Below are 26,368 nucleotides of genomic sequence, written 5' to 3' on the forward strand. Positions count from 1 at the left end.
AACCGTTCCCGAACAGTTCTGACAGCTGGGAACCAGACATTAAATATCTGAGCCCAAGGGGCCATTCTCATTCAAACTACCATACTCTACTTCTTCTTGGCCTAGAGCTTTGGAAGTGAGGAATGAAAACACTTTTTATTCAGTCACTTGAGGTGTGGAATATGTGTTTATACTTAGAGTTGGAGAAAACCATAGGGAAACACCATCTACCTGCAGAGCTCCTCAGCTGTGGCCAGGACACTCAAGCTGCCCCCCTCCCACGCCTACCCCATCCCGGTCTCTTTTCCTTTCTTAGGAGTGTGCTAAAAGATGGAGATTTCATTTTCAAGTATATGTATGTGAAAGAAGTATGATGTGGCTGTTTTAGAAATACTGCTAACTAAATACTTACGATAGTGTTTTCATGAGCAGAACTAAGTCTGGTGAGTTGCTTGAAATAAGGCTCAGGTTTCAGTCCCAGTTTCACATTTACTCATATAAGAGCTCTGATAGTGTCAGCTTTTGTAGCCTTGGTTGGTTCTTTCTTTCTTTCTTTCTTTCTTTCTTTCTTTCTTTCTTTCTTTCTTTCTTTCTTTCTTTCTTTCTTTCTTTCTTTCTTTCTTTCTTTCTTTCTTATGTATGTGAATACACTGTAGCTGTGAGCCATCATGTGGTTGCTGGGAATTGAACTTAGGACCTCTGCTCGCTCCGGCCCATAATAAATAATATTTATTGTTATATGTAAGTATACTGTAGCTGTCTTCAGACACACCAGAAGATGGAGTCAGATCTCATTATGGATGGTCGTGAGCCACCATGTGGTTGCTCAGGACCTTCGGAAGAGCAGTCAGCTCTTAACCGCCGCCATCTCTCCAGCCGGCCTTGGTTGTTCTTAACTGCAAGAAGGAGAGCATGGGCAAGCTTGTCAGTGTTCAAGGTCTGTTACCTCAGGGCCCCTTACCTAACAGTACTACTGTCTCCCTAGATCCTGAAGATGCTTAACAGCAACACAGAGAACCCGTATTTGATGTGGAACAACTCTACAAGGGCAGAACTGCTTGAGTTTCTTGAGTCGCAACAAGAAAATATGATCAAAAAGGTATGTTAATGTTTTATATTTTCTTAAGTGACTTATTCTGACAGAATGAGTCTTGATGAAACAATATGTAATTCACCAATCAAATGTTTAGTCAACAGCTCTAGCCACTTCTTCGCTGGGCATTTCAAGGCTAGCCTGGTGTTGTATGAAGTAGTCCTCTGGGGTACGAGGGAAGATGCAGCAGCTGGGAGCACCTACTGCTCCACAGAGGACCAGAGTTGTATTCCCGACCCTATAAGCAGCTCATAATTTGTGTAACTACAGCACTAGGGGGATCTCTGATACATCTGCCTCAAAGTCACCTAGACTCACCTGTACAAACCCGCACAGACAGGCACACACATGCATTTAAATCTCTAAAATACTACATTAGGATTTTCTCATTGTCACTACTTCCGTAAAGTTAACATCTGTTTAGGATATTAATGCACTGGGATAATTGGGTACTTTAATTCAATTTATTACTTGTAATCCCCAATCTGAGTGTACTTGTATCATGTTCACACCCTATAACATGGCTGAGCCAAGTGTGCACTGGAGGAGTGACAAGAGTCGTGTCACGGTCTGCTTTATCTGCCTTCTCTGACTCTTGCCTCATCCAGTGATCTGAGACTTCAGGATGAGCCCTGGTAATGTAGCGCTCTGTCAGTCACCGTGCCTGTTCCAGCCACGACCTAGCACGTGTGGCCCACCGTGTTTGCCCTCTCAGAGCGAGCACCCTTCTTGACATATTCATTGCCTTATTAGATAAAGCAGGGTAGATTTAAAAATTGGACATTAAATTCTTACATCTAACAGTCTTGTTTTTCTTTTTTTTTAAAGGGCGATTGTGACAAAACTTACGGGGCAGAATTTGTCTACAGTGAACATGCCAAAGAACTTATTGTGGGCGAGATTTTTGTTAGAATCTATAATGAAGTCCCAACTTTCCAGCTAGAGGTAAGTGTTTGGCTTTTAACTTTGTCTGATGCTGTTGATCATACCTACTGATGTCTAGTGACTCTTTTCACATTTTACAAATTGGAATTAATTCCTCTTTCCTGGCTGAGTTCTTTAGAAGTTGGCCTGGGTAGCTGTGTAACCATTAACAACAGATGAGCCTCCTTACTGAGACCAGTGGGTCTAAGCCTGTGGGTCAGACAACCTTTCACAGGGTTGCTTATCAGATAATTATGATTCATAATAGCAAAATTATAGTTATGAACTAGCAAAGAAATAATTGTATGGTTGGGGTCAGCACTACACGAGGAACTATAGTAAATGGTGGCAGCGTTAGGAAGGTTGAAACCACCGGTCAGATTGTTGAAAAATTTGAGTTTCACGAAGCTCATAAACAGCTACTTATTTCTTAGCTACTCTTTTTATTTGCTGCTTTGAGGGAAAGGCAAGACTTTTGTAATTGAATAGCTTGTAAAGAGAGAAGTAAATCATAACGTGTGTATGGATGTGTGCATACACATATGTGAGATAAGGTCTGGCTTTGTGGCCCAGGCTAGCCTTGAACTCAAAATTCTCCTGCCTCAGCCCCCCACAAGTACCTAAGACTACAGACATTCACACCCAGTTGGGTGAGAAATAATGCTTTGTTTTAGAATTTGTTCTTGAAATTGGTAAATATAAATTATATTTACCAAAATATAATGTATATTCTTATTCACAGGATTGCTATATTTAACTAGCTAGCCAATAAAGTAAGTTAAATGGTTGATAAAGGCAGTTGGAGAGCTAATCTCTGAATTTCTGTTGTAACTATATATACTTTTTATATTATAAAGATATAACATGATTGTAAAAAGAATCACATTATGTATGCTCTTATTAGAGTGGTAAAGGGAACAGATAACCTAATTACTTATACAAAGATACTGGTGAAAGTGTGTAAAATCTCAGAAAATTAGGTAAATTTTATTTGGTTTTGGCTTTTCCCATTCCTTGATGGAGTGCTGTATGTATAGCTGTGTTCATTTGTATTTACAGTTTAATCACATCCATTCTGTTTCTTGAGGTTCTTTTTTTTTACTCTAAAACCCTTCAGGATACACTATTACAATGATACATTTAAATATTTATGTGTTTGGCTTAGGTTCCAAAAGAGTTCGCTGCAAGTCTGTTGGATTACATAGGCTCCCAGGCCCAGTACCTCCATACGTTCATGGCGATCACTCATGCTGCAAAGGTGGAGTCCGAGCAACATGGGGACCGCTTACCAAGAGTAGAGATGGCTTTGGAGGCTCTGAGAAATGTCATCAAATACAACCCAGGTGCGTGATTGTACCCTTGATTCATAACACCGCCAGTACAGCAGAGCAGCCGGAGTTCCAAAACATGCGCAATTTTACTGTGGAGACTCAGGGAAAAATCACACTGGCTCTTCTGCTCCATGTGATAAAATAATAAAGGGGTTAACTTCCTGGTGTCTCCTACTTGTAAATAAGGCTGGGAGAGACCTTGAGGACCATGTTTAGAAGAATTCAAGTTTAAGAAAGAATAAACTGCAATAACATCATTTGTTAGTGTGAAACGTCACAGTTTTGGTATAGATTGGCGTATCGTGTTTACATGCTTTGATTTAATTAGTAGATGATCTAAATGTTGCCCCTTTGGTCCTCAGCACAGTACTATTTGTATATGGATACTCATTTTTTAAAAATTGCCTGAAGTTTTTCGTGTGTAAAAAATGAAAAAATAAGAAAAGACTTAAAAGTTCTTCTATTGAATGTCTTTCAAAGGACATTCTAAAGGTTCCAGATAACTACCAAAGCACCTGGTTCTGGACGGGCGCACAGCAGGTTAAAGCACACCACCTTCATTTCTAACTTAGGCTACCAAAGAGAGACAATGCACAACAGGAATTCAGTTAAAATCTTCTTCAAGGTATTTATTACCTTCTTCAGTGAATGTTGAAGTGCTATTAAAATTTTTGACTTTTTGGCATTTGCCAAAGTTTTATTCAAATAACTAGTAACAATATTAGACAAATTACTCATTCACAAGGTACATTAAGATGTAATTAAAGACTTTTAAAACCCAGAGAGACCATCATTCTGTATTGTTTGTGGTTGACATTGTAAAACTTGTCAACCAGGGAGACTTCAGCACAGGAAGTTTATGGTTTGCTCTGGTAAAGCATCAAGGCAGGGTAAGTACAGGAACTTAGCTCCAATCCCACTGTGTTAGGACCTGTGCTCTCCATACTCTCCTGAGTCCCTGTGCTCAGGAGTGACGGTTCTGCCATATTGACATGGGGTTTGAAACTGAATAAAAGCAGCTTATTAACTGTTTTCAGACTTGTTGGGGGATAAAGGCATCTAGAACCTCAAAAGATTGCACAGTTTTTCTAGCTGTGCAGTAGCAGGCAACAAGCCAGCTTGCTCAACTGACTGAGTACCAGCAGGTGTGTGGGCTAGGGACTGAAGTGGTAAGAGTGGACACGTCACTATTGTCTCAGGAGACATCCTTGGTGCATGCATATCAAATTGTTTGTTATGTTGTCTTCATGTGGCAGAGTTCTGTTCCAGTCTTAGTTAAAGGCTAAATGATGTCAGATTCTCCCAAATTTCAATTAGGTTGGGGGAAGGGATAATCCTAAGGTCTGGACACAACTGTGCCCAGTCTGAACTTTGCAGATCATTATTATCATCAAAGTGCTAGTGAGAAAGTAAGTGACTGGTCATCGTCGTCGTCGTCGTCGTCATCGTCATTGTTACCCCCGTTCCCAAAATTCACCACCACCCACAAGCCCCACAGTTTACATTTGCAGTTCACTTTACACGGTGTGGGACTGCATTGTGTGCCGACTCACGTGCAGCCTGTGGGCTGTAGGTGGGCACCACCAGCAGAAGGAACGAGTAAAGCTACCTCATTCTCTCTAACTTTTGTGAGTTGTATTTGAGTTGATTATTTGACATTTTTCTTGTTTTCAGTCTGGGGCTAGAGGTAAGTAAGCATGGAGGCCAACCCAAGAAAGTAACGTTCTCCTGTCTATGGCTTAATGCCCTGGACAGCTTCCAGATGCCCTCGGAGTTTCAGAGACACGATTCACAGCACTGGTTGTGTTTGACAAAGGCCTGCAATTGTACTTCTTGTAAATAAAACGACTGCTTCTTCTCATTCCCTAGGTTCTGAAAGCGAATGCATCGGGCACTTTAAGTTGATATTTTCTCTTCTCCGAGTTCATGGAGCTGGTCAAGTGCAGCAGCTGGCGCTGGAGGTAAAAGTGTTTGTGCTAAGGAATGCTGTATTTCCTACTGCCTATGGTCAATGGTTTGAGACTTGATTAATCATTAGCTAAAGATAGGGAAACCTGTCTTATATTCACTTTGTCTATTAGGCCAAAATCATCTATTTTTTAAAATTGAATTAATATAACTATGAATATAACTTTAAAGAGCAAATGCTGGACACTGTCATTCAGGGTTGCTCTGTCTGTAGTCGTTGACATTTGCCAGGGCCTAGGTGTCTTGCAGAGTGTTGTGTGTGGTGTGTTAGAGACTAGGCCTTTTTTACTTGAAAGTTTAGTAGCAGATCAACAAGAAGAGAAAGCAGTTCCCTGTCTTGATGCCCACCCACAGAAGGATATACTAAGACCAGGACACCTCCTTAGGATTGACCCTCACCTCTCTCCTAACACTCTATCTACCTGCCTATCTATCTGTCTATCTACCTATCTGTCTATCTATCTCTATATCTCTCTCCCCTTCTCTCCCCCCTCTCCCTCTCTCTGTCCCCCCCCTCTCTCTTTCTCTTGTATACCTAGCACAGAAGTAACTGTTTCAGCAAGGCTTACAGCCCCCTTGGTAGAGAGTTAGGGTATCACAAGCCCTTGGGAGGTAAGGCTCTTAGAGAAGTTAGAGGCCTTTTCTCAAAAAGAACGAAACCATTAGTCTCATAAGATGCTGTTTGGGTTGCTGCTGTAGACAGGGTCAGGAAGCCCCTGATCAGGGTAGTATTTGTCCAGGCCACTCAGAGTGAGGCCTCGAGGTCATCCTTGGCCTGGCATTATTACTGAAAACACCACTTTCAGCCCTGCAAGAGCAGGAACAGAAGTAGTTTTTAAAAAGAAGCAAGCCTCACTGTGTAATGTGTCCTAAGATTACCTTTCTCAGTTCATCACCTTCTTAACAGAATACTCACTAAACATGTCAGAAAGCATTAACAAGCTTTTTTAAAGGAGGGGGGAGGGGAGTTGAGGCAGGGTTTATTGTGTCACCCTGGCTGTCCTGGGACTCTGTAGAATCCCGGCCTGCCTCTGCCTCCTGAGTACTGGGATTAAAGGCATGTGCAACCACCTCCCAGCCATCTTGCAACTTTTTTTTTAGTTTATTATTTATTTACATTCCAAATATTGCCACCCCCTTCCAGTCCTCCCTCCCAGAGTTCTTCACCCCATCCCCATCCCCTTCACCTCTGAGAAAGTGCCTCCCCAACCTCCATTCCCCATTCCTGGGGCATCAGGACTCTACAGGATAGGCTCATCCTCCTCCCACTTGTAACTTTTTAAGCAAACATTATTAGGTCTAGAGTAGTGTTCTGAAATGCTAAAAATGGTTCAAATGACATCAGTCTTTAGTTATATACAACAGTGGCTAGAGAAAGAAAAAAAGAAAGAAAAATACCTTGATTTCTTTATAATGGAGGTTAGAGCAGCTTGTCGTGTTAGGTGCTAAAGATACTTGCTCCTAAAGCAAGAGAGAGTCCTAGTGAAGACCAGTCCTCCCTAACTGCTCCCCATCAGTTCATGGGGATTCAATGTCAGATGGAAGGTTTCTCAGATGATCACATCAAAAGTGTTTTTACTTCCAAACATGTTTGTCACTTTTATAAAACAACCACTTCATTTAATTTAGGATCACAAATATTAATGTCCTGTTAATTGATTTTCAGGTTGTGAATATAGTGACATCCAACCAAGACTGTGTCAATAACATTGCAGAATCCATGGTTCTGTCCAACCTGTTGGCTCTTCTTCACTCGTTGCCGTCAAGTAAGTAAATGCACAGATGGTTTTGGGAACCACAGCATGGATAGCTCACAGGGGACAGCAGGGCACAGTCGATACAGAATGAGACACATTGACATCCACCTTGAGTTTTGGAGTATTTGAAGTATATTCACCATACTAGTTTTGTCTTTCTAATTATGTTTTGTATAAGTGAATGAAATTCCATTGTTTCCCATATAAAAGTGGAATCTGGGGAAGGAAAGAAGTCTAAAACCTCAGGAAAACAACCTGGGAGTGTCATCATGTTGTGGAGAGTCTAGGTATGAATGACTGAGCATGTGCCAGCGTTCTGTGCTGTATTTTATAAGATTCTGGGTACTAGAAAGTATGCATAAGATAGTGGTCACTTTGCACTTAATCCTGTGCCCATTATCATTTATTTATTTAATACCCACAGAGAGATATCACCAAGGAGATTAAAGACTATGGCAACCTGATTTCCTGAGTACAACTTGTACTGATGGAGGTTCCTTGAAAGCAGGACAGTTGTCCACCATAATAGTTGGTCATTGTGCTTGTTCTAGCCTTAGGGTTGCTTTGTGGAAGGTCATTGACGCTGCAGCATATGCAGTACAGCTCCAATCACAAAACAAATACTGTGATAGATTACCAGTCAACTTTGCTAACCTTCGTGGATTTTCTTGTGTTGTTTGTTGTTTCTTCATGGTCAATTAATTGAATGGAGTTGTATTTTTCTTAAATACTGTTTTTTTGGTTTGTTTGGTTTTTATTTTTTTTAATAAATAGCAAACTTGGAATAGCTTTAAAATGGTAGTACTCAGGAGGCAGAAGCAAATGGATCTCTGACTTCTAAGTCAGCCAGGGTTACACTGTAAAATCCTGTCTCCAAAAAAAAAAAAAAGAACAATAACAATAAAATGGCAAGCTTTAAAAATCATTTGCATATTATTGCCATACCTACAAGTACAGGCGGTAAAACATCACAGTTCCAAAATGTAAATTTAGGAGTTAAGAGAGAGACATGGCTCAGCATTTTTGAGCACTGGCTGCTCTTGCAGAGGACCTGGGTTCAGTTCCCAGCACCCACATGGCATCTCACAGCTCATAACTCCAGGTCTAGGGCATCCAACACCTTCTTCTGATCTCTGAGCACCAGGCACGCATGTGGTACACAGACATCCATGCAGGCAAAATGATAATACACATACATAATTTCTAAAAAGACAAAATATAAATGTATTACTGCTTCACTTATATAGCATAGCCTGTACTTTATTCTTGCAAGTTGAATATCTGATAATTAGATATTTCGGCCTGTCCTCACTTTCTAAGGACCTGTCTTAGTCAGGGTTTGTATTCTTGCACAAACATCATGACCAAGAAGCAAGTTGTGGAGGAAAGGGTTTATTCAGCTTACACTTCCACATTGCTGTTTATCACCAAAGGAAGTCAGGACTGGAACTCGAGCAGGTCAGGGGGCAGGAGCTGATGCAGAGGCCATGGAGGGATGTTCCTTACTCGCTTGCTTCCCCTGGCTTGCTCAGCCTGCTCTCTTATAGAACCCAGGACCACCAGCACAGGGATAGAACCACCCACAAGGGGCCCTCCTCACTTGATCACTAATTGAGAAAATGCCCCACAGCTGGATCTCATGGAGGCACTTTCTCAGCTGAAGCTCCTTTCTCTGTGATAACTCCAGCTTCTGTCAAGTTGACACACAAAACCAGCCAGTGCAGGAGCATTGTTATTGTTTGAATCTCAGCCAGTGCTTGTCAGCCTCTTCTTGTAGTGAACTCTTCATTTCTTTGGCCTCTTGTCTGTCATTCCCACTTACTTGACTATGAACATCAGTGCTTCAGTGGTTGAGGGCTGTGTCCAGAAGGATACTGTTGTGTCCTTGGAGTGTAGCTCTGAGTTACAGGTGTCTCTTTCTCCTAAGATGGTAACAACAAGTAGAAATCTTAGGTGCCTAATAGGGTGTTCTCTGGATGTTAGGAAGTAGTGATGGGGCTATGCAAGAAACCATGAGGTAGGAAGAAAATGTAGTGTAATGATCATGAGTGTGGGCTTGAGCGGGAAGCAGACATAGGTGGGAAAGCCCGCTAGAGCCACCTCTCTGTGAGACCCTGGGCTGGGGGCGCTGGGACTCAGTTTCATCATAGCACAGCCCTAGTGCTCTTGCCTCTCTGGTTAACATGAGGGTGAAGTATAACAATGTGACACAGCGATGCAGGCTGAGCCTGCACACACGGGTGCTCTGTAAATGTCAGCTGAAGGCTGATGCATCCCCTGTGTCTTTTGCTCTGCAGGCCGTCAGCTTGTTCTGGAGACTCTCTATGCTTTGGCATCAAATACAAAGATAATCAAAGAAGCCATGGCAAAAGGTAATGTACCCACTCATGAGCTCTTTCTCATCCGTCCAGCTTGGTATCTGAAGTTCACCGTGAGCTGCTTTGCAGTCTGGAGAAGTAGAATGAATGAAAATGTTGTTAGAGCTCTGACAACTCAAACAGCTGCCTAGCCACTATGGTGGCCCCAGTTCCCAGCTACACAGGCTGAGGCAGGAGGCTCGTCTGAGCCAAGGACTTTGGGTCAAACTGGGCGAAATAATGAGTGAGACCTTATCAAAAGACAGACACAGATCAAAAGTGTAAGATGTCCTGAGTTGAAATCATGGAAAGTGAACCGAGGCTGTACGGAGGAGAGAGTCACTCTGCATCTGAGCATTCATCTTTTTTTTCCTTTCTTTCATAGGAGCTTTGATTTATTTATTGGATATGTTCTGTAATTCAACACACCCACAGGTCCGATCCCAGACAGCAGAACTTTTTGCCAAAATGACAGCAGATAAACTAATAGGTCCAAAGGTAAGCATAAAATATCAGTTACTCTGGTAATTATTTCATGACATTTGATTTCATGTCTGTCTGGGATGATAAGGACAGGAAATGCTTGTCTGTGGAAGCTGAGCTTGTTGCTCTGTGTTAGGTAGGCCTGAGCTAAAACTCAGACGGTTCAAGAGAGTATGGAGCAGGGTGATAGCTGCTTACTACACTCTCCAAGAGAAGACTTGTACTGAGCTGGGGAAGTGGCTCAGTGGATAAGATTGCCTGCTGTGCAAGCAAAAAGACCTGAGTTGGAATTCCCGGCATGGAGGAGCTGGGGAGGAGAGCTCCATAACAGATGGTGTGTAGGCCAACCCACTGTCCTGTCCTGTCCTGTCCTGGGCAGCTGAGGAGCACAGGCACAGACCAGAGGGTTAGGGTACAGTCTGCTGTGTAGAAATCTTTAGTCAAGTGTGGACAGCAGGTTAGGGGTCAAGTTAAATTTTCTGCACTGGAAAGGCTCTGTAACTTCAAACCACTATGTACAGATGAACTGATGGGCCCTTCATTCAGCTTCTAACATGATTGCATATACACAAACTTGTACAGAGAGAATGTTCTTGGAACTTCACACAAGGGCTGCTGAATTTTTTCTTGGGTGGATATGTTGGTCAGTCGGTCCATCGACAGTCTTCTGGTTTCATGACAGTTACTCACACTGTAGCTCAGGCTGCCCTGGGACTCCCTACATAGCCTAACCTGCCTTGAACGCCTGTTGGTCCCCTGACCTCAGCCTCGTGTGCTGGAATGACAGGCGTAAGGACCATGCCCAGCTCGGGTGTTTTCAGGTGTCTTAACTACAGGGAGCAGAGAAGGACCTGGGTGGAGAAGAGTGGCAGGCGACTCATCTTGCTAAGGTCACTTTGGCATTGATCAAGGCCTATCTTTCCTCCCTCTGCAGGGCTTTTGTCCTTACTGATCTAACCTGTGGCATAGATTGGATGTTATCCTGTCTTAGAAAACTTGAAATCAGTCAGATATTGAGATGCGTCCAGTAGCCCTTAAAACTCTGAACTTCCTCCCCTAGGTTCGAATTACATTGATGAAATTTCTGCCCAGTGTGTTCATGGACGCCATGAGAGACAACCCTGAAGCCGCTGTGCATATATTTGAGGGAACTCACGAAAACCCAGAGCTGATCTGGAATGACAGCTCCAGAGATAAGGTGTCCACAACCGTGAGAGAGATGATGCTGGAGTGAGTACAGACAGGTCCCGGGGTGGGTTGGGGTGGGGGGCGTGCTCCTGCTGCCTGGCCCCGCAGCACATGTTCTGAAGGTTGTTCACTAACGTGTAGTTTTCCTACACTCTTCTCCCTGCCCCACAAGGCACTTTAAAAACCAACGGGACAACCCTGATGTGAACTGGAAGGTAAACATTTTATAGTTTTTGTTGTTGTTGTTGTTGTTTCTAATTCCTGTTGAGTCAGTTTGTCAGCCTGTAGCTATTAGTAACTCTGTTTTTAAGACACATTGGTATGCCCATTGGAAAGCCAGGTTTCAAACACAAGTAAAAGTTGTAATACTTAACATTTGAACTAAAAGGAAATCTCTCTCTCTCTCTCTCTCTCTCTCTCTCTCTCTCTCTCTCTCTCTCTCTCTCTAAAGATTTATTTTATGTATATGAGTACAATTATAGCTGTCTTCAGACACAGCAAAAGAGGGAGTCAGATGGTTGTGAGCCCCATGTGGTTGCTGGGAATTGAACTCAGGATCTCTGGAAGGGCAGTCAGTGCTCTTAACTGCTGAGTTGTTTCTCTAGCCCAGGAAATCTCTTAATTACTATAACTTTATTGTGTCTAAAACACAATGCCAATGGCTATTTTTGTACTAGTTTATTATATGACGATTTTATTAATGGTCTTACATTTCTTATTTTGCAGACAAGTAATCATTTAAGATGACTTACTAGTGATTCTTTGTCCTCTCTTTAAAGCTGCCTGAAGATTTCTCTGTGGTGTTTGGAGAAGCAGAGGGTGAACTTGCTGTGGGAGGAGTTTTCCTAAGGATCTTTATTGCACAGCCAGCTTGGGTGCTGAGAAAACCCAGAGAGTTCCTTATTGCACTACTAGAAAAACTGACTGAGCTCCTGGACAAGAACAATCCTCACGTAAGCCTCATCGACAAATAGTCGCTAAATAGACTAGTTCCATTTCCCTTAGAACTCCTCCTCACTGACCAGGGAGCTCGGCTGCCTGGACCACTCGGATGGCAGCTGCAGGGCCAGGGCTCTGCAGTGGTGGAGGGTTTACCTTGCATGTGCATGCTCTGAGAGTGGTGCCCAGCACTGCATGAAAGAAAGCAAAACTCAGGAGAGCAGCTGCATTGGAATCCACATGCACATGGTGAGGGAGAGGGAGAGAGAATGGTAGTTCAATAGTGAAACCCTTCAGTAAAGTGGTTGTTTCTGAAACAAAGTTAGAGCTGCATTTATTGAGAAAATGCTATTTCTAACAATTGTCAACACTCGAAAGGTTTCTACCCATACATAGCTGAAGAGTTAAACATTAAATGCTAAGGTTTTCTCTGAAACTGAAAGGCTCTTCCCTGCACATTTTATGTCTGGCAGGCATAACCCTTGCCTTAGAAACTGTTAGCAGGGCTGTCACGATACCTGGGTGAGTGGGAGGGCTGTGCCTGTCCTCACCACCAGAGGCTGCTAGGATAACAAGTGATGGCATGGTCTTGAGCCTGCTGTTCAGGTCAGTCTTCCTGATAGTACTAATACATTTACTGACCAAATGTTTAGATTAAAAAGTACAGAGACCAACCCAAATTCATCAGCATAGAGCAGGCTAAATTTAAGAGCCCGGGCTATTTAGTTAGATGGTTCTGGACCACCCCAGTCTACTGGAATTAGCTCTGTGGCTTGTTGAAACTGCCTCAGTTGCTGTGTGCAGTTTTACCTACCCATGAGGCTGAGGTTGTAATGAGTTCATGTGCATGGAATACCTGGCTTAATGTCTGCCACCACACTGAAGACCTTGGAAATTGTAACTATCATTAACTTTGTGAAAAAAATTAAAAATAAAATTGTAAGTGGGGCTAAGAAATTGCTCTGCAGTTAAGAGCCCTTGCTTTTCTTGCAGGGGACCTGGTGATCTCATTCCTCTTTGGCCTCTGCAGGAATTGCACACATGATACATGTGATATACAAACATACATGCAGGCAAAACACTCATACACACAAATCAGCTTAAAAATAGGATTAGCGTGCCAAATATTTGCCAGTGTTCTCTCCACAGATGTGTTTCTCTGATGCTAATAGTTCTGCTGTCACATGGTTTCTTGTAGCATAAACCCCCCAGCACCAGGTAGGTAGCTCAGTTGTAAAACACTTAGTATTCAGGAGGCCTGTGCTCAGTCCCCAGTCTCTAAGTGACAGAGGGAAGAATGGAGATCCTCAGAAGCTAACAAACGTAAAAATGGCTCTTTGTAGGCCGTATTCTGATTTCTGTGTTCCTTTCAGATGCATTTGCTCTGTGTGTGTGTGTGTGTGTGTGTGTGTGTGAGAGAGAGAGAGAGAGAGAGAGAGAGAGAGAGAGAGAGAGAGAGAGAGAGAATGAATGAGGCCATGATCTAATGGTAGCTAGATATATTAAACAGAGATCAAACATTTCTATTTTGAAACTAGAAAGTCTCAGATATCTTAAGTATCCCAATGATTCCCAAAGCCAGGTAGTAATATCTCTGTAAATATCCTAAGATCTCAGACAGTTCTAGATTGAAGCATTTCAGTTAAGGGGTTGTTGGCATGTGATAGGAATTTCCATAGAACTTTTAGAAACACCAGCTACTTTGGCATCCTCTTGGATTCTTGCTGCTGTATCACAGTAGCATGTGTGTAACCTGGTTTTAAATTCTCACATAGCCATCTAGAAGTCATCTTTTACCTCTGCCATAAAAACACAGTATGCCTGGACAAGGAGGACTTGTTAGAATGCAATGGCACATTCTTAGGTCCCTAGGTTTGTGCCTTTTATCAAAGAGAAAAGTTTACTGCTCTCTTAGGATATGTGAGTTGGATTTCAAGTGTCAGTGCTTGGAATTTTTTAATCTCTAGTTTTGAACAAATGTATTAAGGGAATTTAAGAATTTTTTCAGTGCTTTATGGCTTATCGGTTCTGATTTTTGTTGTTGTTGTTCTTCTTCTTCCCAGGGAGAGACTCTGGAAACATTGACCATGGCCACAGTTTGCCTCTTCAGTGCACAGCCTCAGTTGGCAGATCAAGTCCCGCCACTGGGCCATCTTCCCAAAGTTATCCAGGCGATGAATCACAGAAACAGTGCCATTCCTAAGAGTGCAGTTCGGGTTATTCACGTCCTGTCTGACAATGAGGTACTGCTGAGTCCACTCGGGAGCCTGGAGCTCCACAGTATCTGTGGTCTCTTTTGATGGCACGTCAGAGTCCAGGACCCCATTCTACTGTGCGCTTTTCTGTCCGTTTCAGTAGGGTGATTAGTAGAGATGGAACTCAGTTCCCTCATAAACAGCAAAATAGGATTTAAATTGCATTTTGTCCCTATGGAACTTAACCTTGCTCTGTATCATAGTCTGCTCTACAAGTACCCTTGTCTTTCGGGCTCTTAGCTGTGTGTTCGAGCCATGGCATCGTTGGAGACCATTGGCCCACTGATGAATGGAATGAAAAAGCGAGCAGATACTGTGGGTCTGGCCTGTGAAGCACTTCACCGGATGTTCCAGAAGGAGCAGGGTGAATTAGTAGCACAGGTAAGTGCTCTCTATGCATGGTTTCAGGAAAGCAGGCATTCCAGACCGACGGATGTTCTGGGGGCGGAGGGTGGGGGGGGGGGGGGACAGGGAGGACGTTGTGGATGCTCACATGGAACTTCCTTTCTTTTTTCTTTTTTGCATTCACTCTTAGCTTCTTTGTAAAAATTACTTCATTCTTTTTGGGTTCTGTTCATTCATTCCTTGTTTTAGACTCATGTTGAGCCTAAAGAGTCCCTTCACCTAATAGAAATCAGACTTAGTAGGTATCAGTGCACACAGACATTGAGGGGAAAGAGTAATGTAAAGTCAGGCAAAAGCGAGCTTTCTTACTCTGGGCACAAATACCACATAGGCTCACCTGTGCAGCCATCCTACTCCTGGAAGCAGAGACTGTAGTTAGTGATGTGAGGCCAGGGTGAGATAGAGGAAGAACAATGTCAGTCACAGGGAGAAAGCTACAGTTTGTGGGTCTGTTGGTCTATGGCAACTGCAGCAGATAGTGTACCACATATTGCTAAAACCACTAAGAGTACATTTAGGTGTCTTCACGATAATAAAAGATACTTGAAAGTGTAATTTTGCTAATTAGTTTGATGTGCTCATTCTACATTGGACAGATACACCTTCACATCACTTTTCCCATAAAAAATATGAAAGTAATAAAAAAACTGGTCATTCACCTTTCATCTTCAGCCTTTGACAACAAACCCTGCCAGATGACCAAGTGACATCTGCTGCCCTTAAACTGGAGACAAACCCCCCACATCTGTACATGGGCCCCTGCCTCCCCTGACCTCTTCTTCAGCTTGTTCCCCAAGCCAGCCCTCTGTAAACAGGCAAAGGTACTAAGTGGGCATAGACCTGAGGTGGCTGGTGTCAGCTCGTCGGCTGCAGAGGCTCTGGCCGCAGGCCTGACCACTGACTGCACTCTGCCCACCCTTCTCCCCTGGAGTGAAGCCAACAGGAGGCTTATCGCTCTGCACACCACAGTCACCTTGCTGGATTCTGAGGAAGTTGTGCGACACCATGTTGTTATTTAGCTCTTAACAGGCTGATAGCCCCGTGATGACTGCAGAGCGAATGTTGTAGGAGGATCCAAAGGTCATAGAGTACTTCAGAGGCAGAGGCTACTGCCTGTTTAGAGTGACGCCATTAGTGCAGGTAACCCTACTGCTGTGGCTTAAAGCCTGGCTCTGCCCTCCTGGGTCCAGATGAAGGCTCTCTCAGGTCCAGCTCTGTGGTGTACGTTTGTTTTCCCCGTGTGCATTGATTTTCTTATCTGAAATAATAATTGTGCCTTATTCAGTGTTGGGAAGATTATATAATTGATGCATAGTCCTAGAGCAGTTGGTAAAACTGAGTAAAAATCACTTTATATAAGAACGCTGTTTCTATTTAATACTAAAACAAAAAATCTGCACTGCATTGAAATGCTAAGAACAGGCTGTCCTGCTGTAGGTATGATCCTCACAGTGAAATTACACCTTTGGTAGCTGATGGACATTTCCTTCACTGTGCTCGTATGGATGTTGACTGTTTGTTCCAGGCTTTGAAAACGGAGCTGGTCCCATACCTCTTAAAGCTGCTGGAAGGTGTGGGCCTGGAGAACCTCGACAGCCCTGCCGCCACCAAGGCCCAGATCGTCAAAGCTCTTAAGGCAATGACGCGAAGTCTGCAGTATGGAGAGCAGGTGAGGCTGCCAGAAAGAAGCGCCGGTGTGCTCCTGACTGTAACGGTCTTCAGAGGCAGGAGCTTCGCTGTCAGCGAGCTGAGAACCTGCATTTACGTCACTTACAGGGGTGCCTAGTGCTAGTTTTGCATAACTGCTTCACAGCTGCAGGAAATCACAATCTTGTCCCCAAAAGACTTGCAGGGGGTTCTTTTTCTGCAAAGTGACAGTGTGTTCTGCATTTCCAGAAGAAAACAAGTAGAAGTCTTAGTGTGGAAGAATTTGAAACACTTAGTACAGAATCAGGTGCCATTTAAAAGAGCTGAATGTCATTTTAAATGTTTTTTTTTAGTGATTGTGAAGTGCTAGTTTCTTTTCCTTTACAGAACAGCTGTGTTAATATGTCTTACCTGCACATATGAGTTCAGGCCTCTGAAGGATTCACTTTTTATCTTCACTTTTAATTTATTTTATCTTAACAAGATGTATGGGTGTGCACATGCTTGCATAAGTACATATGTGTCAGACTCAATCTGGAGGTCAGAGGGCAACTTGCAAGAGTCAGTTCTCTCCTTACACTATGTAGGTCCTGAAGAGTGAATTCAGGTTGTCAGGCTCAGCAGAAGGCACCTTGAGTATCTCTCCAGCCCTCTGGTACTGTTGCATCTGAAGATTTCGTCCTCTTCACTGAAGTGATGTCTGCAGCATCCTTTGCGGTTGCTTTGATAAACTACTCTGGCGGTTTTAGGGAGACAGGCTTACTCTGGTTCACGTTTGGGGTGCTGGGAGCTTGAGGCAGCTGGGCACGTTGTATTCAGTCAGGAAACAGAGCAATAAATCATCTCTGCTGCTGCTCAGGAACTTTCTCCTACTTCAGTCCAAGAGCGCAGGGAGAGGTGCACGGGGTGAGCAGGTCAGGATCCCTCCAGGGAGAGGTGCACAGGGTGAGCAGGTCAGGATCCCTCCAGGGAGAGGTGCACCGGGTGAGCAGGTCCTTCCACATCAATTAAGCCATTCCAGGTAGTTTTCCACAGACATGGCCCAGAGCCCATCTCCAGGGTGAGTCAAAATTCTTTGGAATCTTGACTGTACATTGAAGTCAACAATTAACACTAACCACCACAACTGCACCCCTTGTCACCTTGCCGCAAATACATAATTTTTAAGCCATAATCTTCCACTATTTGTCCACAGAGACTTATGACCATGCTATTACATGAAATACGCTCAGTCCAACTTCTTAAAAGTCCCCATGGTTATCAGCAGTCTAAAGTGCCTTATCCGTGTGTTTCTATAAAGGCAAAATCAAGTTATATGCATATAATGACACAACAGCACCCTGGCTTATCAAGGAGTGATCAGACCAAAGCAAGATCACATTCCAGACAGTGAACAAGGAAGCCCAGCTCCATCGCTGCTTCAGGCGTGTGATAAGATGCTCTGCCTCCAAAGAGCTTCAGTTGCTTCACCTCTATTCTTGCAGCTTTCCCCATGGACCAGGGCTCCACTGCATCTTAGGCTTGGCCCTTACAGCCGCATGTGGTGGCTTCCCAGGAATGCTGTGGGGACACCCACCTAAGAACCTTGTCTGGCCGTAGGTGCTCTAATGACCGCCTTAAATCTTGTTTCCTTTCAAGTCTTCAAAATCAGTCCTACATGGATGCTATTGCCAGGCTCTGCCACCAGCTCAGGAGGGTCCCTCCCCAAGGAACACACTGCATCTGCTTCTGCGCGTTGACTCTGAGGAAACACTTGCAGGGGTTGTTCTTGAGGAACAGGAAACCCATTCAGTGTAGGTTCTCTTTCTTTAAATGAATCTGGAGCATCACAAGATAGATGTCTGAGGACCGGGGTTTTGCCAGGGACATGTTTTCTGTTGTCCTGGTGCAGCATGGGAAACTTCTTTTTAGTGGTACTAACCTTTTTAGCATCAGCCTGAATGTTCTCCTGTTTGGGAATCTCCTCTGCCATATGAATGTGTCTGTTATCTTTAACCTAAACTTCATCCAAGTTCTCAGAACATGGACAGAATGATTAGACCAGATTCTCAGCCAAAACATCACACAAATGCCCCCAGCCCAGCAAGCTCCTGAGCTGGGCCCCGCCTCTTCCTCCTCTCTGCATTCCTGTCTTCTGTGCCCATGGAGTATGCAGCTATGCTTTCTTTTCAGGGGACGGCTTTCTAATCCAACTTGCAGACCCTTCAGATTCTTCTGCAAGCCTTCTCCAAAGGCTTCCTACAGATTTTCCTATTCCAATTAAGGCAATTTAGACAGTCCCCATAGTCATACCCAGGTTAGTCCAGAGCAGCAGTTCTTAGCCTGGGGGTCACAACCATCAGAAAACACATATTTCCAATGGTCTTAGCACCCCCCAACCATAAATGTATTTTTCTTTTTGCTACATTATAACTATAATTTTGCTACTGAGCAGAGTCTTGAGTTCCTGAGACCAGTGGAAATAGGTGTTTTCCAGTTGTAACCACCCACAGGTTGAGAATCACTGGTCTAGATTGTTTTAAGTTGATAGCTTTCACACATAATGTGAGCTCATCTATAGTGAACAACTAAATGGCCCTTCCCACCTCAGCAGCACTGTGATAACGCCACCCTGCCTTGCTCCCAGGCACAGGGATTGCCCTGTGACCTCTCACTCTTTATCCCATAGCTTCACCCCTTTAGCCACTGCTCTGTCTTCTGAATATGGGTCTGTCTGTTCTACCATGGTTCATCTTAACATTGGAATTTGTCCCTGTTGTGGGATGTTTTAAAATCTTTCATTTCTTTGTTTAAGTTTTTCTTTTTCTTTTTGGGGTTTTTTTTTTTTTTTTGGATTTGGTTTTTCCGAGACAGGGTTTCTCTGTATAGCCCTGGCTGTCCGGGAACTTACTCTGTAGACCAGGCCAGCCTCGAACTCAGAAATCCGCCTGCCTTTGCCTCCCAGAGTGCTGGGATTAAAGGCGTGCACCACCAATCCCGGTTTTCATTGTGTATAATTGCTACATTTTCTTTGCCCATTCATCCCCATGAAGGTTTGGGACATTTCTGTGTGAGAATCATCATTTTATGCTTTGTTTACTAAACTTTCCCTTAGTGAAATTAGGTTTTGGTTTATCAAGAAAAGACATTATTTTATGCCTCTGGCTTTCTCTCAGTATTGGAATCATTTAAATGACACTAAAGAAGACACATGGCAGATGTGGCGTCAGTCCTTAACTGATGTCTGGTGTTCTGCACGGCAAGTGAGGCTCCCTGTGTCCTGCTTGTCTTCCCCTGACTGCAGTGGCATGTCTAGGAATGAAACCAGGCAAGTGACCCTGACACCCACCCTCTGAACAACGCCTTCTAAAGCCAGGACTCTTCATCCTTCTCAGACGCCCATGCGCCCTGCACCCTGCCCAGGCTGAAATGCTGCTGCCAGAGTGCACAAAGGGCTGGGCTGGTGGACAGACTCTGGAGTGTGTCCTCTGGGTCTGCGGTGTTTGCGCTACATACACTTATTTTCCATCTCAGTCTTGTGTACACACACACATACACTGCTTTTGGCATGTATGTATTTCATAGAATACCCTTTTTGTATGTGATACTCTGATGTTTTGTCTATGCACATTCATGTTCATGATCTCGTCAAAGACACAGCTCATCCTTTGAAAGAAAGACTGATTGAAGGTTGTAATCCAATTTCAGCATCTTCTTCCCAGCCCTTCTGAGATCTGGTTCTTTCCTAGTGGCTTTCTGCCTTTGGAAGTTATGGTTCCTTCTTGGTCCAATCTTTTCATGACTAGTCCCTGACGTAATCATGCTAAGTAGGGGTTGCTTTCCTTCTCCAGGTGAATGAAATCCTCTCCCGATCTTCAGTCTGGAGTGCCTTCAAAGACCAGAAACATGACTTGTTCATTTCTGACTCCCAAACAGCAGGATACCTCACAGGTAAGTCAGACCTTTAGACACCCCTCAGAAGCCTCTGGTCTTCTTCCTGCCCTGAGCAGACTTAAAATAACATTGCTAGCGTTGCCTAGGGTCTGCTGTGAGCACGTCAGAAGCTCAATTGGAGCAGTGTTGAGTGCTTGTTAGCTTTGATCGGGTGAGTTAGAAACTATAGGTTAGATGTGTGGTGTGTCTTGTGCTTAAGTGTTTAATTTGAATGTGAAAAGAATGTCTGTGTCTAGGGCTGGAGAGATGGTTCAGACTTTAAGAGCACACTTTGTTCTTCCAGAGGTCCTGAGTTCAATTCCCAGCAACTACACAGTGGCTCATAACCAGGCAGAATGATGTATACATAATATTTTTTAAGCTGGGCAGTGGTGGCACACGCCTTTAATCCCAGCACTTGGGAGGCAGTGCCAGGCAGATTTGTGAGTTTGAGGCCAGCCTGGTCTACAGGGTGAGTTCCAGTACAGCCAGGGCTACACAGAGAAACCCTGTCTTGCACTCCCCGCCCCCCAAAAAAAGTCTGTATCTGAAACCTGATTGCCTCATCCACTTTCTGTCTAAACAGAGATGTTTCAAATAATTGTGTATAGATTTTTTTTCTTAAACAGTTTCAGTGCAGTTTTGCTAAGTTTCCCATGTTGTGTCTTTCACATGGGGAAAATATGTCAGTGCTGTTATAAATAAGACTGCTGAGGGCTCTGAAGACAGTACCTAATGCTCAGGACATGTGTTCATTTGACACCCAAGCTGCCTGGTCATTTAAAACTATCCTTTTCTTCATTGACTATGGCGTGAAAAGAAGCAGTGTTAAGTTGCTGTACTAAAGGCCAAGCATGTCATCTCTTCTAAAGGTCTCAGTGTGAGGTTAGACTACTGAGTAGGAAGCAGCTCGTCCCCTACCTGAACTTATAGCGTAAGTAGGTAGCAGCCCCACACGATCTTTAACCAGAGTTGGAGATAAAGAGAAAAAATGTTCACAGCCAGTTTCCCCCACATAGCTCCATTGTTTTAATAATGCTGATTGTTCTCCCAGAAGTCTGTAAGAATCATAAAGATTTGGTTCTCAGATTTTCAAATCCATTAGATCTGGAAAATGGCCCACCTCTTTAATTCCCCACTTAGCCCAGACACTACTGTTTCCCTCTGTGACCACTTTAATATCCGTCCTTCCTCCTAACTTGGGCTGAGCCCTCAGTCCATGAGCATCTGGACTGTGCCGTTGGTCCTGTGGTTGGGTCCTACTGTTTTCTATGGAGAGATACCCAGAGTGTAGTGTTGGACGGCCCGACGCCTGCCTGTCTCGGGTCAAACTGTAGTCTTGCACCACCAGAGGCCTCCTCGGCGTGTTTCTCAGTGTAACTGTGGTAGAGTTGGGGGACAGCCTGGGATGAAGTTGTTGCAGCAGAGGTGCTGTGCAGGCTGAAGGCTGCTCTTCAGGAGCCGCGCATGAGGCTTCTTGTTCCCTGTATACCCATCAGGTTCAAGGAAAAGGCGTCCCTGACCCCGCTTCCTTAGCTGGGGCCGTGGGATTTCTCTTCAGAGACCTGGACCTGCTGTGGTCCTGGACGTGGGAGCAGTGAGCACGAAGACAGAGGTGTCCTGTCTGTGCCTTTTCTCTCACCCACATCCCTGGGTGACGGTGGCCTCTAGGAAGCAGCAGTGATGCTGCGGGGGCTGCAGTTGACGAACGTCTGCACAGGCACAGCCGAGTAGCAGTGCTATCACCCCACCCTCATGCCCAGAAAGGGCTGGAACTTGTGTGTTGTGTGAAGCCTGTAAGCGGTTCAGACTGGACAGGCGGGGCCATGAGGCAAGCACAGCTGGCTCATGCTTCCCTTAGATCTGCGCTGTTCCTGGCACCTCATCCAGACTGGAATGTTCTCTTTTGAGATGTTAGGTACTTAGATTTCCCCCTAACTTTACTCCTTTGAAAGGATTACCCACCTGTGCTTCCGGTTCAGCTTTTGAATCACCCTGCAGGTGAGGGGGAGTCGCCCTGCAGGTGAGGGTGCTTCCTCACCACCTGTGTGCTGCCACATATATACCATGTGCTTAATCAATTTAACTAAAACCCCAGTCTCTGCTGGGTGGTGGCGGCGCACACCTTTAGTTCCAGTACTCAGGAGGCAGAGGCAGGCAGATCTCTGAGTCTGAGGCCAGTCTGACCTACAGAGTGAGTTCCAGGATAGCTAAGACTACAAATCCTGTCTCAAAATAAAATAAAAATGATAATACCACCAGTCTTGCTGAGTGGTTTTCCTCGGCCACGTCTGCCTCATTCCTCTAACACCTGACACTTTGACAGTGTTCTCGTGAGCCCTGGAACTTATCCCTGGAGAACACAACTGCTGTGTCTGCTTCTGAGATGCAAGCTGTTCCTCTCAGCCCAAGGAAGCCATTAGGACCCAGAGGCACACAGCTGAGAGCATCTCAAGCCTTGCTGGGACTCAAGTCACTTTCCCTGGGGACAAGGGACGGGAGTAGAAGTAGACGGCTGGCTTCTTTGTAAGCTCATCATTTACACCTTTGATCCCAGTCTAGGAGTCCAAATTTGTCCTTCAGTTCAGAACGCCCTTCATGTCTCTGTGTTGTTTTCCTGTTTAAGATAGTTTAGGAAGCATGTGTATGCAACTGTAAAGTTTTGTTTGTATGACTATGGTAATCAACAAGTATCACTGTGTATCAATACCTCACCATCCTTGTGAGTTTGCCCAAGACTCCCCAGTGACTTCAGTGTTGCCTGCTTTAGTATGTAGCATTCAGGGTTTGGTGCCATAGCCTCCTATTTTGATAAGAATCAAATTGAGCCCACGTCTTGGTTTCTTTTTTTCTATCACCATGAAAAAAATACCCTGACAAAAGCAACTTAAAGGAGAAAGGGTTTATATTAAGTGTTGAAGGCACGGTCCATCACGGAGAAGTCAGTGCAGCAGGACCCTGAAGCAGCTGGCCACGTTACATCCAGCCAACAGGAGATGAGTGTGTGCCTCCTAGTGCTCATCTCCTTCCCATCTTATATCAGCTCAGATTCCTGCAGAGGGAATGGTGCCACCCACAGTGGACAGGTCTTCCACCTCAGTTAACATAATTGAGACAACCCCCTACAGACATGCTCAGAGGTCCTTCTGTGAGGGGCAGTTCTAACCAACGTAGCCCGAAGTCTGAATTGTTTAAGACCACACCCCTCCATAGTGTGTGTGGTTTCGCTTATCTGGGCCTGTCTACAGTTGAGAGCATTGTGGTGCTTTGGCCCTGAGCTGCACTGATGGACCAGTTTGTTTGGTGGTCTTTTTCCTGAGCTGCAGCAGAAGGTTGATAGTATAGGCTCCCAAGACCTAAGAAGGGAAAACCCTTTTAGTAAGTGTTAAAACTACTTGACACTCTGGTTAGCTTTCGTCCCAGCTCATGCAGTCAGTCACCTGTGGCCTCACCAGCACTGGCACAGTGTGTGACAGCCGTTTCCTACCCACGCTCAGTGCTCAGAAGCTGAGCAATGAGACGGAAGTGAACTTTGGCCTCTGTCCTACATCAGTCCTGTTGCCTTCCTGCATCAGATCGCCCTGCTGTGTGCCAGTCCTCCCTCACGACTCCCTTGCTGCTTACATTTCTTTTTTCCCCCCAGGTGTCTCTCCTTCCCTTCTAACTGGCAGCAGCCCCCTTCACCTCAGGAGTGGGCTTTAGAACTGCTCTGCCAGGCAGCTTGCTAACTTCTGTGTAGCTCTCTGAAGCAGGTAGAGAAACCTTTTGCTCAATGCATGCTGCTCACTCCACCTTTCCTGTCCTGACCCTCCAGTGTACACGGTTGCCATGTTTCCTTTGACTCTAAGCACTGCCCCTGTGCAGTGCTAAACCAGTTTCTCTTGCAAGCGCTTGTTCCATTGTGTGGTGCTCAAAGTCAGCTCCAGAGGCCAAAGCCTAGGACTGCTGACAAGCTCGCTTCCAAGCGCCATCTTTTCATGCGATAGAGACTTTCAGTCACAGAACACGTGGAGACTACAACTAAAATGCTAATGTCTCCTTTGGAGTGTGCTGTTGACCTATGAGAAGAATGTCCAGAGCCTTCCTCTTCAAAGAGACCTTACGCAGTGAGCTGTGTTCACTGGGTGTCCTTATTAAAATGGCCTTTCTGTGCACCAAGTGAAAACAGGTTACCTAGAATGTCTGTCTCGGAAGCTGCTTATGTCAAGAATCCAGTTGTGTCTCATCGGGCTGAGCTGATTGGGGAGGGCGTTTACCATCTGTTAGTTCCCATGTTTTCCATGTAACATAGCTCTTTACCTTGGATTTTTTTTTATTTTATTTTTTTTTTGTAAAATTGAACTTCCCAGGTGTGAAAAGAGGGAAAATTCCCTGTTTTTACACTAGTGTTACTGCATGAATTTTGAAATTATTCTAATTGTGTCATATAATAAAAGCCATGAGCATACATAGATGCTATATCGATGCCTGTGGAGCAGTTACACATATAGATAATACTTGGAGCTTTCCAGTGGTCTGTACTGGGTGCTGGACCGTGTCCACCTGACTGATACAGAAAGTAGCTGCTTTCCGCTCTCTCTTGCAGGACCTGGAGTTGCTGGCTACCTGACCGCAGGAACATCCTCATCAGCCATGTCTAACCTGCCACCTCCTGTAGACCATGAGGCAGGAGACCTGGGCTAGCAGACTTGAATCACTCAGAGACAATAAATGCTGAAAGGCCAGTACTGCGCCCACATTCCTCCAACCGACATGTTGTAACAGACTCTGCTGCCTTTCTCCTGGTTCATGACAGTGTTATTCCTTTTTCTATAAATAGATTTTTTTATTTAGGAGAAGAGTCCATGATTCTGACGTATCACGTTCTGAGAAAGCACTCTGTGGGTCAGCCACCTGGGTACACAAGAATTTCTTCTTCTTGATGTATGTAAGCACATTTTGTTCCTTTATCTCTGTTTACAAGACTGTGAATCAAAAAGACAAACTTTCTTCCTAGTTTTTATAATGTTTTTTTTTAATTACTGTGACTGTGGGATTAAGCTGCAGTCTACAAATATTGGGCTAAATCTTATCCCCAGAAAAGGGCACCTCTCTCTCCCGCACCAGGTCTCCACGGCGTCTTCCTCTCATCGTCAGCCATTAGGCTTCTGCCCCTCCACCTGTGACCAGATCCTCAGTCATTAGCTCCGAGAGCTCAGCCGGTGCACATCGCTGTGTTTGTGTGACGGCTTCACCAGACTGAATGACAAGGAGCTTGTACAAAAAAATTAAAACTAAAAATGGATGTCAAAATGTTATGTAAGAGATTAGTGTAATTGTGAAATGTTCTATACATTATCAAATATATAAAGCTTTCTATATTGAATGTACATTATACAGATCATTCATATGTGTACATAAAATTTTAAAAATAAAGGGAATTGACTGCTTTGTTAATGAGATGAATGTTCTGTAATTTTAGCCTTTGGAAAGTACTTCCATGTTCACTTAAAGGGGAGAAGGAACATCAGAAGGCAGGCACCCCCATGCTCGGATGTAACAGCAGCTCAGTTACTTTTATGTCCTGTTTGGGAATGGGCCGGACTGCTAAGGAATGCAGCAAGAGTGTAACAGTCTAATGTTTCAGGAGAACGGTAAAGAGCCAGAGAATATTTCACATAACAGATCCTATGCATAGGTCCTCCAGTCAGACCACAGACTACAGAAAATGTAAACATGGAAATCACGCAAACACTTGTCCACATCCTTCTTTTGTTTTGGTTTGAGACAGTCACCGCATTGTGACACTGGCTGCCCTCAAGCTTGCAGTTCTATGTGTGTATGCTGGGAGAGCCTGAGTTTCAGTCTGAGGGGAGAAACAGTCCAAGATAGAAACGTGAACCATTAGCAACAGGTAGCAGGAAGGTAAAAACAGGGTAGTTGGTGTGGTTGGTGGACCCGGAGAGGAGAGGAGAACCCTGCCTGAAAAGCAGAAGGCAGAAGGGGCCACTTGGGCTGTGTACAGGGTGGCAGGCAGGCTGGCCATTGGCATCCAGTCTGATAGTGGTTTGACAAAGATCTGAGCCAGCATTGCATACCGTATTGACGAGCCAAAGCTCAAGGAAGTTTACAACATCCTGACTGGGGACAC

The 26,368-nt window shown here is 44.4% G+C and overlaps 1 protein-coding gene across 1 annotated transcript in view; it reads left to right on the forward strand.

The window, feature by feature from the left end:
- Positions 1 to 25,677, forward strand: part of Dnajc13 (DnaJ heat shock protein family (Hsp40) member C13) — a 106,870-nt gene extending 81,193 nt beyond the window's left edge. The window contains exons 42-56 of the mRNA XM_052187468.1: positions 965 to 1,078; positions 1,901 to 2,017; positions 3,162 to 3,339; positions 5,197 to 5,288; positions 6,962 to 7,061; positions 9,350 to 9,424; positions 9,795 to 9,907; positions 10,953 to 11,122; positions 11,253 to 11,295; positions 11,860 to 12,033; positions 14,083 to 14,262; positions 14,515 to 14,655; positions 16,205 to 16,348; positions 20,157 to 20,256; positions 24,824 to 25,677. Of these exons, the coding sequence (XP_052043428.1) occupies positions 965 to 1,078; positions 1,901 to 2,017; positions 3,162 to 3,339; positions 5,197 to 5,288; positions 6,962 to 7,061; positions 9,350 to 9,424; positions 9,795 to 9,907; positions 10,953 to 11,122; positions 11,253 to 11,295; positions 11,860 to 12,033; positions 14,083 to 14,262; positions 14,515 to 14,655; positions 16,205 to 16,348; positions 20,157 to 20,256; positions 24,824 to 24,921 (1,839 nt within the window). The 3' untranslated portion in view covers positions 24,922 to 25,677. The remainder of the gene's footprint in view (positions 1 to 964; positions 1,079 to 1,900; positions 2,018 to 3,161; positions 3,340 to 5,196; positions 5,289 to 6,961; positions 7,062 to 9,349; positions 9,425 to 9,794; positions 9,908 to 10,952; positions 11,123 to 11,252; positions 11,296 to 11,859; positions 12,034 to 14,082; positions 14,263 to 14,514; positions 14,656 to 16,204; positions 16,349 to 20,156; positions 20,257 to 24,823) is intronic.
- The last annotated feature ends 691 nt before the right edge of the window (positions 25,678 to 26,368 follow it).

Source organism: Apodemus sylvaticus, chromosome 7 (genome assembly GCF_947179515.1).
Source record: "Apodemus sylvaticus chromosome 7, mApoSyl1.1, whole genome shotgun sequence".
Classification (NCBI taxonomy): Eukaryota; Metazoa; Chordata; class Mammalia; order Rodentia; family Muridae; genus Apodemus; species Apodemus sylvaticus.